This window comes from Macrotis lagotis, chromosome X (assembly GCF_037893015.1).
Source record: "Macrotis lagotis isolate mMagLag1 chromosome X, bilby.v1.9.chrom.fasta, whole genome shotgun sequence".
NCBI classification, from domain to species: Eukaryota; Metazoa; Chordata; class Mammalia; order Peramelemorphia; family Peramelidae; genus Macrotis; species Macrotis lagotis.
Genome location: NC_133666.1, coordinates 497766706 through 497781027, shown reverse-complemented (window position 1 = coordinate 497781027; position 14322 = coordinate 497766706). Strand labels below are relative to the sequence as shown.

At 33.1% G+C, this 14322-nt stretch overlaps 1 protein-coding gene across 7 annotated transcripts in view; it reads left to right on the top strand.

The window, feature by feature from the left end:
• LOC141500000 (myelin basic protein-like) overlaps positions 1-14322 on the top strand; it is a 198436-nt gene that overhangs the window by 47297 nt on the left and 136817 nt on the right. For all 7 annotated transcript variants that reach the window (XM_074202845.1, XM_074202842.1, XM_074202844.1 and 4 more), the window contains exon 2: positions 4882-4957. In XM_074202845.1, coding sequence (XP_074058946.1) covers positions 4907-4957 — 51 coding nt within the window. In that variant the 5' untranslated portion in view covers positions 4882-4906. The remainder of the gene's footprint in view (positions 1-4881; positions 4958-14322) is intronic.

Here is a 14322-nt window from a genome sequence, read left to right as displayed (position 1 = left end):
GAATTAGGGTATGATATCTCTAATTTACTGTCATCAACTTGAGCCCCTACCAACTAGATTCCTTGTACTCTTTGGTGCCAAAGTTGTTGTTGCCATTAAGCTGTTTCAATCAAGACCCCATTTGGGATTTTCTTGGCAAAGCCACTGGAGTGGTTTGTCATTTCCTTTTCCATCTCATTTACAGATGAGGAACTGAGGCAACCAGTCTTAAGTGACTTGCCCAGAGTTACACAAATAAGTCTCTCTAAGGCTAGATTTGAACTCATGAAGATGAATGAGTCTTTCTGATTGCAAGCTCTATGCATTGCACCAAACTAATTTCCCCTAGGTGCCAGTATCCCAGTTCAATTTAGCCACTTAACAGCAACTAGGTTTTATAAAGGAATATTTACTTCAAAGATTTAGCACAAACAAAAGTCCATTTTACCCCAACACCTCAGAGTCACACACACTCTTCTATCTCAGCTAGCTTATGAATTGAATTTGGGTTTATTTCAGTATAATGTTTACTTCAGTGGCCCCACCATTTCCAAAAGTTATACTGCATGCTGCCAGATGAGACCTTGTCTCAGTTACCACTGGAATACATTCTAAAAGTCACTCCTAAGAGCAATCCTTGCTCCTCGGGCCATTGATAATGACTTAGTTACAAAACCTGGATACTGGGACAATAGGACAACACTTACCCTTTTCCTAAAATAAAGAAAAAGAGAAAAACAAGCATTAAAGCAGGCAAAGGATCTAGACCTATATTATAAGACCCCATAGTCTTCTAAGACTTCTAAGACCTTTCCCCCTTTACAGCAATGACTTTCACCCAACATTATAAGGAAGGAGCTCCACCAAGATCAATAGTTGAACAGAAAATGAGTTGAAGAGAAAGAAGGAGGACAGCAAAAGTCTTTTTAAAAATTTTAAATTATTTTTCTGACTATATGAAAAATAGTTTTCAATAATCATTTTTGTAAGATTTTGAGTTTCATATTTTTTCCATTTCTTTCTTCCCTCCCCCCTGACAGAGAGCAATCTTAATATAGGCTTTACATATATAACTATGTTAAACATACTTCCATATTATTCATGTTATGAAAGAAGAATCAAAACAGAAAGGAGAAAAAAACATGAGAGAGAAAAAAAACAAATTTTAAAAATTGAAAATTGTCAATTTTGGTCTGCTTTCAGGCTTCATTGTTCCTTCTCTACAAGTGGATGGTATTTTTCTTTACAAGTCCTTTAGAATCATCTTTGATTATTGTACTGCTGAAATGAGCAAAAACAATGTTCTTAATATGTAAAATGTTCTTCAGGTTCTGCTCACTTCACTCAGATCAGTTCATGCAAATCTTTCCAGGTTTTTTTTTTGGGGGGGGGTATTGCAGGGCAATAGGATTGAGTGACTTGTCCAAGGACACACAGCTGGTAATTATTAAGTGTCTGAGGCAAAATTTGAACTCATGTCCTCCTGACTCCAGGGCAGGTGCTCTATTCCCTGTCCCTGTCTCTCATGATTTCTTATACAACAACAGTGTTTCATCACATTCATATAACAGTTTGTTTAGCCATTCCCCAATTGATGTACATTCTCTCAATATCCAATTCTTTGCCATTACAAAAAAGCTGCTAAGAATATTTTGTACATATGGGTTTTTTACCTTTTTTTGTGATCTCTTTGGGATACAGACCTAGTAATGATTTGCAGGATCAAAGAGTGTGCTCAGTTTTATTGTTCAGTAAAGGCCTTTTTGAAGGAGTCCTCTGTTTCAGTTACAGCCAGTTAATAGACTAGTTATAGAATGTTATTTTTCAGGACACATCATCCTAACTCTCCCAGAATCAGGCTTCCAAGCCTCTTCCATGTGAGGAAATGCCTTTAGAGATGCTTTGTGCATAGATCAGCTTTCTTTATACTTTTGTTATCTGAAATTGGTTAGCTAGACATCAGGCAGCTAGATGGTATAATGAATGAAAGGCTGGAGCAGGATGAGTTCAAATCTGATCTCAGACACTTTCTAGCTGTGTAACCCTGTCTGCCTTGGTTTCCTCATCTTTAAAAAGATAATAATAGCACCTTCTTCACATGGTTCTTGTGAAGATAAATTGAAATAATATTGATAAGCTGCATTGCAAACTTGAAAGCACTAGAGAAATACTAATTATTATTATCATTATTATTGTTTCTAGAAGAGTCTGGGATGGAATGAGGCTTTTGACAGTGAAGAATGAGATGTGGGGGAGGACAGGTGACCTGCTGTGGTTGGCCCTGAGACTTTATCCAGGAAGCTTTAGTAGACCACTGAGTGTCTGGGGAAAGGGGCCAAAATAAAGTAGGGGACAAGAAAGGAAGATGAAGTCCCCTAAATACAGATTTCGGTTTAGTCACAATTTCTGTCCAAAGATAAGTTTTTAAAAATTTGACGTGCCTACTGACAGGATAGAAATTAGCACGACTCTTTCTTTTGGGCAGTGTTTGTACTGGCCTACCAACAACAACTGGGACAAAGGCTTGCTATTCATATTTTCTGATAAAGGAGAAATAGCTTAGGCACAGGAGGAATTTTTTTTCTTTGAAGCTCTGCACTAACAGGAAAACATTTGTGTTCTCTGAATCCAACAGGCGGTATTCATTACTATGATGAAAATATGTAATGTTTATAAGTATATTAAAACTCCAATTCTTGTGAAAGGAATAACAAAATTTTAAAATTAGCTTCAAAAACCAATAATCGGGGAGCAGCTAGGTGGCACAGTAGATAGAGCACCAGTCCTGGAGTCAGGAGGACCTGGAGACAGGAGCACCTCAGACATTTAATAATTGCCTAGCTGTGTGACCTTGGACAAGTCACTTTGCCTTAAATAAATGAAAATAAATTTAAACTAATAATCTAGATCAAGGGCTAGATTACTAGTAGAAAATTCCAGAGAAACATATTGATACAATAATAATTTTCTTGACATTGTGAGGAATATGTGGGTGTGTTTGGGTTCCACAAGAATGTAAAGGAAGATAGTTTTACATTACAAAGATTGGGGTCTGTGTTGTGTATTGGTGCCTTTGGGCAGGTATGTGAGTATAAGTCAAAAGACTTAGCCTTAACCTGATCAAAACTTGAGGTTAGGTTAAATTTGCTCCACCTAGTTCTGAATTAAACTAGGGTCTTTATCCTTCTCCTTTGCATATGCTCAAGGAGATTGCTGTTCCCACACTGTGTCCCACACATTAGTGTAATTAGCTGGATTGGGAAAAATGTATGGAAGTGATTGTACAAATTAGATTCTGACCCCTGCCAATGATTGTCATGAAGTGGGGAAGAACAAGTCTTTGAAAGTGCATATAAGACCCGGCATTTTAGGAATTTGCCACCCCTGTTCCCTCGAGAGAGGTGATCCTTTTGTTAAGATATCTTAATAAAAGCCATTTTAATCACTCTGGACTAAGTATGAGTCATTTATAACAACATTTAATTTAAAAATCCAAAGACAGATGCTAGAATGTTGCTAAAATTATATTTGTGAGATCGAGGTCTGTCTAAATGAGAGTCAAAAATGGGCAAACTTTGCCTTTTGAACCAATAGTTTTCCCAAATTTCAGCCATTCTTTAGTTTATTGTCCATCTTAGTAAGTCTTCATTCTTGATATTCTAATGTTTAAGAGAGCTTTTTATAAAAATTAGCCATTCCTCTTTAAAAAAAAAAAAAAACACGTTGGGTTCTTTCCTAATATTTCACTGACCTTTATATAACCTTTAAGATATTTTTGAAAGTGACTTTTCATTTTGTAGATAGGGATGGAGAAAAGATAAATAAACTTTTCAATAAAGCAAGTTAGGCATTGAATTTAGCCACTTCAAAATTAACCCTGCATCCTAGAGCAATCATTTTTTAATTGCTGTGACACTTGATAATTTCATGTTAGTAACTTGAAAAATTTAAGTAGAGGTGAATCACAGAAAAATCATAAATCAAAAATGAGACATTTTAAAAAGGAAACTTACATGAGTTGATATAATGAGAAAAAGTTTTTTGTCCATCCACATTGTAATATTTGGTAACTGAAATTATACATTTTTGTTGAGTGGAACACATTCACAAACTTTAACAAAAAAAGCAACATTATATTTTCCATTATTTTCACTTAAAAATATTCTTGGACAAAATCGTTAGTGGCAATTCAGCCTAGGAATTAAATAGTTTGTGATATTTTAAAAAGTAATTATATCTTTATTTTAAGTTCTTAAAAACTGAACATTGTATTTAATTAGATTATTTAAAGATGTAAAAAGAATAATGTCATTTTACCAAAGTAATCTCCAGTTTATGTTAGAGATAGGAATGTGTGTCTGTGTTGAGTGTGCTGTTAAATACCTCCTATGTCAGAATACCTTTTATCTACTCCATATATAACTTTTTCATACCTATTAATTATGTTGCTTCCCCTCCCCCTATTAGAATGTATACTCCTTGAGGACAGGGATTGAGTTTTATTTTGGTTTTTTTAGGGGGTTTTTTGCCTTTCTTTGTATCCATCTTTTAACACAGTAGCTGGCATGAAGTAAACATTGAAGAAATTTTAGCTAACAATAGCTATACTCATATATATATATATATATATATATATATATATATATATATATATATATATATGTATATATGCAGATGGATGTAATAATAGCAATAAATAATAGTTCACATTTATTTATATGATGCTTATCTTCAAAACTTATCTTTTTATCTAACCACAATTAATTTTATGATTATCCTAAGAGACAGATGCTGTCATTACCCCCATTTTATCATAGTTTAGGGATTTAAGTCACATTTTTATCCAAGTTTTTTATTCCATACTACAGGTTTTTAGACTAAGAACTTTTTTTTTCCTTTCAGCCACTGACCAGCTGAGTGACTCAGGATGGGAAACCATCTAGGAAAGCGAGAACTAACATCTGAGAAACCAAACAAGGTAAAAAGTGATACTCTGATACTTTGAATGCTCTATAATATCATTGATGACAATACATCCAAGATTATAACTCCCCTGCTCCTCATCTGGTTTGTTTCTTGTCCATGATTACCCAGAGGGGATCTACTCCTGAAGGGCTTTCTCTTCTTTTTATACCTTAAATGAGGGTGTATCTCAGTGTCAGCACTTGGATTCATTCTTTTATTCAGACTCCCATTGCTCATATTCTCTTCTTCCTGAATATAATAAGTTAACTCATCTTAAAAATGAAACCCACTTCTAAAATTTCTTCTAAAAATCCAAATAAACAGTTTAAGAGTTTTGCTTTGATCTTTGACCACTGAACTTGAATCCAGAAGACTTCTACTTACAAGAAATTAACTTTGGTCACAAATCACTTTATTTCTCTGAACTAGTTTAACTGTGAAATGGAGATAATATCTGTACACTCTCCATCACAGTTTTGAGAAAAATGTTTTTAAAATTATATTGTATTCTATAAATATGATTCATTATTACTTCAAAATCCCTACAAATAATAGATTTAAGGAAAGGGTTTTAGCTACTACATTACCTCACTGACATGGGTAAGTTGTTAGTCCTTTCAGCTATGTCCTACTCTTTATGATCCCATTGGGGTTTTCTTGGCAAAGATACTGGAGTGGTCTGTCATTTCCTTCTCTAGTTCATTTTACAGATGAGGAAACTGGTGGTGAAGTGACTTGTCCAGGGTTATCCAAGTAGTAAGTGTCTAAAGTCAGATTTGAACTTAGGAAGGTGAGTCTTCCTATCTTGAGACCCATTTCCTCATTTGTAATAAGGTGGAATTAGTCAATATATAAAGTTTTTCCTATTGGAAATAATTTTTACCTGTGATCTGCCTTTCATAAGTTCATATTGTTCCCATTTAAGAATATTCTTAAACTCTATTATAAATATGTTGCCCAAGAAAGGTATTAAACTATAAACTTTCATAATAGATCTAAAGCTTATTGAGTTTTCTTTGTGAAAAAAGGCTATACCTGCTTCCCCTACCCCATACTAAGTTACCTTTTGTCTCCTTCTCTTTACTATTCTTCACCTGTGGGATGTTTGTGTGTGTGCAGTTTTACATCCCTTACAAAGTTTAATCTATCTATTTTTTTCTTATGGGGAGGGGGAAGAGGGGGCAGGAGGAGTACATTCTAGAAATGTTGGGCAAAGTGAATTCAATAACTTTTGATTTCTTTAGAACTCCACTGGACCATCTACTTTTATAGCTGTCTTTTTAGTAGAAACTTTTTGCATTTGCCGATTCATTTACAAGATAATTATCTTGTTTCTTCCATATCTTATAATTTTATCTTTTATTTTTATTTAAGTTGTGTTACTTCCTTTATCAACCTACATTTGAGAGCTAATTGCTGGTGGTTAATCTTAGTAACATCATTATGCCTACCTTTATAATTTACATATAACAAAGTAACACATTATGTGATTTTATGTTCATTTAATGAGTTGGAATACTCTGCCATCAACAAAGTTTTGTATAAAAACATATATAAATAGATGAATAGATGAATGTATATAAATATATGTATGCATACATATATACATATTTAATTTTTCTTTTTGATGACTAATCTGGTTTAAAAAAAATGATATAACTGACCCCAACAGGTCCTTCATCTTTACCAAATGCCCTGCCTTACTTCAGATATAAATTATTCAAAACCTTGTTTACATTTTTTGACAGAACTGATGAACATTCATAACAATGACTTTTTAGTTTCTAACTCTAAATTTGATTTGGGGGAGCTACATATGTACATGTATGCATACACACATACACATATACATGCATATACGTGTATATATTAATACATATGCTTTTTTCCTGACTAGTTGGTTATACTGTATATTAACCTTGTTAGTACAAACCTTGTAATTTTTACCAATAATTGTAGACTTTAGCCATACATATTAAAAACTATCTCATTTGATCCTTGCAACATCCATATAAAGTAGTACCATTATCCACATTTTACAGAAGAGGAAACTGAGACAGAAGTTAAGTAACAAGGGTCACACAGCAAGTAAATGTCAAAAAGCTAGATGTGAACTTGAGTCTTCCTGACTCTAGGTCCAATGTTGTATATACTGTGACACCTGCCTGCCTGAAAAATATGAATTTACTACAAATGAACTAATGCTGTTTTTACTACTTGCAAATGAATTCCATTCTTCTGTCATTGAATATGACAATTGTTCATAGTTTATGAACATTTTTAGAGCTAAGGTTAGCAAATAACAAATTGTTATTTCATCCCATATTTAATTTTAATTAGTCATTGAGAATTTTTTTTTTTTAGTTTTTTGCAGGGCAATGGGGTTAAGTGATTTGCTCAAAATCACACAGCTAGGTAATTATTAAGTGTCTGAGGTCAAATTTGAACTCAGGTTCTCCTGACTCCAGGGTCAGTGCTCTATCAACTGCACCACTTAGCTGCCCCATTGAGTGCTTTCTAATTTCTAATTAATTGGTAAGAAAAATAAGAGAGAACTGAATGGATCTCGTTTCAATTACTACCATTTTAAATGAACCTGTCTTAATTTGGGAGTTTCCTTTCCTTGTTGCTATTTAAAAAATGATTCAATTTTGTGTCTGAAAATTTTCTAGCAGATGTGAGTGTGGTACTAAGCTATAATATTTTGGTAAACATAAGTTCTTGCTATATTATTGCTAAGAGTAGTGATTCCTTTAATAATACTTTTGATCTATAAATTGTATATTTTGATAAACATAATTCATGCTGTATTATTGCTAATTTTTAATAGTATTTATAATACTAAAAACTAGTAATACTCAAGATCTATGAATTAATTATGTCTTTATATGTATGCCAATGTATATGTTCATACACACATAATATGTATTCATATATTTCACCTTGGTATTTGCCCTTGGGGAAATATTTTCTATTAAAAATGAAAGTGAAGGGAGTAATTGTACTTTGAGAGATACAGGATACAGGATATTGAGCATCTGTGGCATTTAAAATCTTAAAATGACTAATATGAAATTCCTATTATTAAAAATCTTTGAGTCACTTACCAATGTCTTCCTGTTATTTTACTACAAGGAAACATTTTTTTACTCTATTTAATGGTGTCTATGTAACTTTTTAAACTATTAGAAAATTTCTAAATTTCATATAATTTTAATAAAAACAATAAATTTCAGTCTGTACTCCAAAGTATAGCAGTATTTTAGGAGAGAGTGAGCAGTACTAATAATATTGATTTCATTTGCTGTTTTAGGGCTTACCAGGAAAATCAGGTGTTAATGTCCAAAATGACTATAAATTGCTTCATTTATCATGTCAGTTTAGAATCTTTCCTTGCACCATTTCAAAGAAAGTACTAAAAGCAAACTTTACAGAATAGTTCTTGGACATGAAATTTTATAAGAATTTATTCATTTCAAATTCAAAAATAAAAAAGTGCTATTCGATGCTCAGATTTGGTATTTTGATATTTTGTTTTAATTTGCAAAATGGATAAAATATTTAGGAAACTGATCTTATGGTTTGCCTAATAGACTGGACTAGTCCTTGACAGAACTCAGAAGAACTTTTCTTTGGTTCTTCTGATCTCTCTTTTCAAGCACCTTTTTCTTCCCTAATGTTTTCTTTTCAACCTTTTTTCTAACTGTGAACTCCTCTTGTCTTTCCTTTGTATCATTTAGTTTTCCTGTGCTCTTAACATTCTTCATTCTCAAAAAAAAAAAACCAATTAGAGAATGTTCTCATGCCAATCATTTGCCCTTCATTGTGAATGCTGTGAGCTCATGTCAGTGTGTTATTTCAGGGGTATTTCCACTTTAGGGATTTTATTTCTGATTGGGAAATGAAAAACTTTATTGTCCAGGGGATTTCAACCAACACTAAGAAAGAAAAAGTCTTATATTTGAGAATAAGAACTTTCCTAAGTCCTGAAATCATCTCATATAGGTGGTTAGGTACTGGACTTTTATTAAGATGGAATGTTCTGAGTAACTTTCCTAGTAAAACTGGGAAACTAGGAAAGTTTACTAAAGAGACATTCTGATTAAATTTTAAGGATTATTGTAGTACAATAAGGTACTCTAGAGCCCATATAGGATCAGAATTTGATAATTGAAAAAGGTCATAGATCCTATTATAGCTTAGTCCCACACAAGTAAGGAAATAACACCAGAAAGATAAAGAGGTTTTACCCAAGCTCTCCTTGGGTAATACTTAGTCCTTGAAATTCTTACTCTAGCTCTCTATTTCTCTGTCTCTGTCCCTCACTGTCTCCCTCTCTTTAGCTTTCTGACTTTTTTGTCTCTCTCTCTGTCTCTTTGTTTTACTCTCTCCTCTTTTACTCTCTCCTCTTTTCCTCTCTCTCCTAAATAAACTTTCTCATTGTTACCTCATCTCATCTTTTATTTTCAGTTTTCATTTAGAGGCAATGTGACTAGTGAAGAGCTCCTAGAATTGGAATCAGTGGGCAAGGTTGCCACATTCTCTTCTTACCAAAGGTCACTTTGATCAAACTCTGAGTTTCAATTCACTAAATTGTAAAAGGAGGAATTTGAACTAGATGACTTTTAAGCCCCTATCTAACTAAATCTATGAAGTTCTCAAGTAACATACAGAAATGCCTTCTAAGTCTGTATCTCAGACCTGACCTCTTCACTGAGCTCCAGCTATATATTTATTAGTCTTAAAGGAATTTCTACTTGAATGTCTCTGTCTTTATTATCCTATTTATCTGATTCAATTTTCTTCTGGTTGTTTTCAACCAATGGTGTTCTGATAATTGATATTTTCTACTCACATCAAAACTATTTTGGAAATTACATTGTGCTTTCAATGACCCAAAATTTCTCACGGAAACAAAAACACATCATTTTAGCACCATTATCCTTTTAGTAATACAACTTAACTGTGGATCATGGAATACCATAATCTCTGAGGAATTGATATGATGAGTCACCCAAGATCAATAGGGAGAAACATGGTGGACATAAATAGATTGCAATATGTTACTAGAGTTGAATTGGACATAGATGTGCGTGACTAGAAAAGAAAAATTGTTGCTTGGTTATATAATAAGGCCAAAGAATAGCAGATGGAAAGCCCACTGCTGTACTGGTACCCATTTAAAGTCAAGAGATTTAGAAGAAGTTCTCTTACATATTGCATGAAAAACAGAAATAAAAGTCTCATAGACTGTACTTAGAGAAAGTACTGTGAATCAGTGATCTCAGATCCAATAAAGAATACATACAGGGCTTTATATAGCTTTTAATTACACTAAGCCTTTGGGAGAAAAAATGTGAGTTATCAAAACCACAAATTAAAGGTTGGACAAGATACAGAATAATGAGTAAGGAATGGAATTGATTGGAATGCTAATAATTTTTTTTTGGTTTGGTTTATGCAAGGCAATGGGGTTAAGTGACTTGTCCAAGGTTATACAGCTAGGTAATTAAGTATCTGAGTTTGGATTTGAACTCAGGTCTTCCTGACTCCAGGTCTGGTATTCTATCCACTGTACCACCTAGCTGCCCCTGCTAATGATTTTTTTAAGCTATCTGTTATTTAAGTAGTGTAAGAAACTCTTGAATGAGGAAACTCCTGTTAATGCAAGTCTTCATTTGAACTATAACATATAAGAGGTTGTCTGGGGCACTGAGAGGTTTACTGGGGTCATAGAGAAAGTATATATGAGAGGCAGGATTTGATTGACTCACTCCAAAGTCAACTCCCTATGCACTATCCCACATGCATAGGAAATACAGTTGGTTCAAAAGACTAATAGACTCCTTCAGATGTACATGTTGTTTCCTTTTCAACCCAGATGAGAGTAAGGGTCCAGTGTTACCAGCCCTTCATCCTCATCTCCTTTTGTATTAATTCTCCCTTTCACACCCCATTTTATAATATAATTGCTCCCTTTTACCTAGAATCACACCACCATATATAACCCAGCCTCAATTATGACAGTTTTAAGAATACTGATAATATTTTCAAATATATTTGCATTTACATGTATATAAATACATACATATATACATATTAAAATCAAATTCATATAACTATACATACACATATGTGTGTGCGTATATTATAAATATACATATATACACATGCTTATGATAAGTAGTTTGACTTAGTGCCTTATAATAAAACTTTAATGTTGTCTTTATATATTTTTTAGATCTTTTATATTAAATTTTCCATTGTGTTCTGGTCTTTTTGTTACAGATACCTAAAAGTTATTCATTTCTCAAATGTTCATTTTTTTCCCCATTCAGGATTGTTTACTTAACTTTGCTAGATAGTTATTTCTGGATAGAACCTAGGTCTTTTGTTCTTCAAACTATAATGTTCCAAGATCTATGGTCTTTTAGAATAGAAACTGTTAGATTTTGTGAAATCCTGATTGAATTTCTTCAGTATTTAAATTGTTTTTTCTTGTTGCTTAAAATACTTTTTCCTTAACATAAGAGTTTTAAAACTTGACTTTGACATTCCTGTAAATTTTCCTCCTAGGATCTCTTTCAGTTGGTGAACAGATTTTCCTATTTCTACTTTCCCCTTTTATTCTGAGGAGATGTTTGGTTTTTTTCTGTTAATTAAAAATTTTAAAAAGTAAAGTAAAAGAAACATAATAGAGTGTGTAATTTCTGATACAGTCTCAACTATCATATCGACTTAAGTTCAACAACTGTTAATTAATTGCTTACTGTATTCAAGATGCATAAATGAGGGTCAGCTAGGAGGCGCAGATAGAGGCAGCTAGGTGGTGCAGTGAATAGAGCACTGGCCTTGGAGTTAGGAGTACCTGGGTTCAAATTCGACCTCAGACACTTAATAATTACCTAGCCATATGGCCTTGGGCAAGCCACTTAACCCCATTGCCTTGAAAAATCTAAAAACAAAGATGCATAAATGAAAATTAATAGTACCTGGTTCATAGAAAGTGCTTAATAAATACTGACTGTTTTTAAAGAGCTTACACTCTTTTTTTTTTAGATGAGACATACTCAAATAATGATCATGGAAGTTAGAATATTATAAAAGCATAGAAGATGTCAAACCGTGGGTTGAAATATTCAAGGAGAGATATATTCTTTTATTTGAGTTTTTATTTATTTTTCCAATTGCTTGCAAAGGTAGTTTTCAACAATCATTTTTTTGCAAAGCTTTGAATTTTATATTTTTTTCTCCCTCCCTCCTTTCCCCTCTCTTCTCCCCCAACAGAAAGCAATCTAATATAGGCTATACATGTATAATCAAGCAAAACATAAATTCATATTAATCATGTTATGAAAGAAGAATCAAATCCAAACAGGAAAAAAAGCATTGAGAGAAAAGAAGATAAATCTTTTTTAAAAATTAAAGAGAATAAACTTTGTTTTGCATTTAAACTCCACAGTTCTTTCCATCATAAGTCTTAGAATTTTCTCTGTTAATTGTACTGAAATGAACAAGTATTTCATAGTTGACCATCATCCAATGTTGCTGTTCATGTGTACAATGTTCTTCTGGTTCTGTTCACTTCATTCAGCAGTACATATATACATACATATATATATATATATATCAGTTTTAATGCCGAGAAGAGGAGAGGTAGAGAAAATTTCTTGGAGAGGGTGGCATATGAGCTGGAAGGAGGAAAAGAATGCCAATAGACAGAAATAATAGGTAGATTATTCCCTCTGAATATCACCAGAAGAAAGAATCGGAGCCAATTAAATAAATTTTTTTTATAAATGTCATTATTGAAGAAACAAGCTTTCAGTTCTTCATGCCACTCCCTGACTATTAGCTGATAAGAATGGTCATAGTGACCTATCTCCTTGAGATTCTTTTAGTTGCAGAAATAAAAACAGGAGGAAGTGTACCAATTAAAATAGAAAATGACAAGTGGAAAAGAGAAAAAAAATTACAAATGAAAAGTTTCCAAGGAAAGATGAAGACTAAAACAGCAGAAAAATAATATTGACTTGAATTGATTTAGTAAAAGAAGTTTTATGTTTAAGAATCAACAGGTATTCATTTCTAGTAGTTGTGAGAACATAAAGAACATGTATTTAGATTAACCATCTTTTCTTCCATGGAAGAAATAACATTGATATTATTCATCTATTCAGTATTTATTAAGGGTCTGTTGTGTACAAGGTTCTACTGTAGGTATGTGGGATACACAGTAAAATAAAACACTTTTTTTAAGGTCAAACTGTTTACTTATATATGGAAATGTTATTAGTACTCTTTTTAAGTTTTTTTTTAATTTTCAGTTATAAGCAAAGATAGCATTCAACATTCATTTTTTCATTTTTATAAAAATGTCTTCCTCTCAAAGACAGAAAGCAATCTGATATAGGTTATACATTCACAATCAGACACTTTATTTGCAAAGAGCTTATGATCTGTGGAGGGCAGAGAGAAATACAAAGGTCAGGCAGAGGACTGAGAAATCTGAGGAAGGGATCGCTTATCTCTTAACAAAAGAACAGTTCTCAACAAACGAGTTGAGTCTAAAAGTTCATTTCAACACGGATTGTTTGAAGTTCGGTATTCATTTCACCATAGAAATGGTTACTTGTCTAAGTTCTAGATGCTAGGAGCAGGAATTCACGTAGTATAGGAGAAAAAAGAAAATGGAGAAAGAGATAATTTTATCTCCCTTTCTAGGTCTCAGTGTCATAGTCCTTCCCCAAAAAAATGTAAAATGAGCATATTTTCTTTGACAGTCTTCTATCCTTCTCCACATTTTAGGAAGGACATTGCTAATTTGGAAAATAGCCCCTAGAAGATAATTTGGATGGTAAAACACCTTGATCACATATCATACATTCATTAAATTAGAAAAAGTTATATGGGCATATTTTTGCTTAAGGAACATTACTTTGGCATCATTGTGTGGGAATCAAGAAACCAATTAGGAGGCTATTGTGATAATGTAGGTCAGGGGTGGAGGAACCTCTGGTCCTAGGGTTCTATTGGTCAGATGTTGTCAAGGCAACCACAGGCAGGACTCAATTCAATAAATCTAGATGCTTTTTAGGATTCAATTAATTAAATGTTTGACCAAGTATAGCCTGTGAATGATGTTATAACTATCCAAATGGAGCTTGGCACATCTAGGAGAAAGGTGATCTAGGTGAAAGTTGGCAAGTTCCTGATATCTGGGTGAGGACAAAGAAGTCCTGAAGTTATCAATGGCAAGATTTGGCAACCATGAGGGGAGAGGGAGAGGGAGAAATGGAGTATTAAGCAAAGTTCAAGAACAATTCTAGAAAGATATTTGTACCGTTGACAGAAATAGGGAAGTTTTGGGTGGGAAGA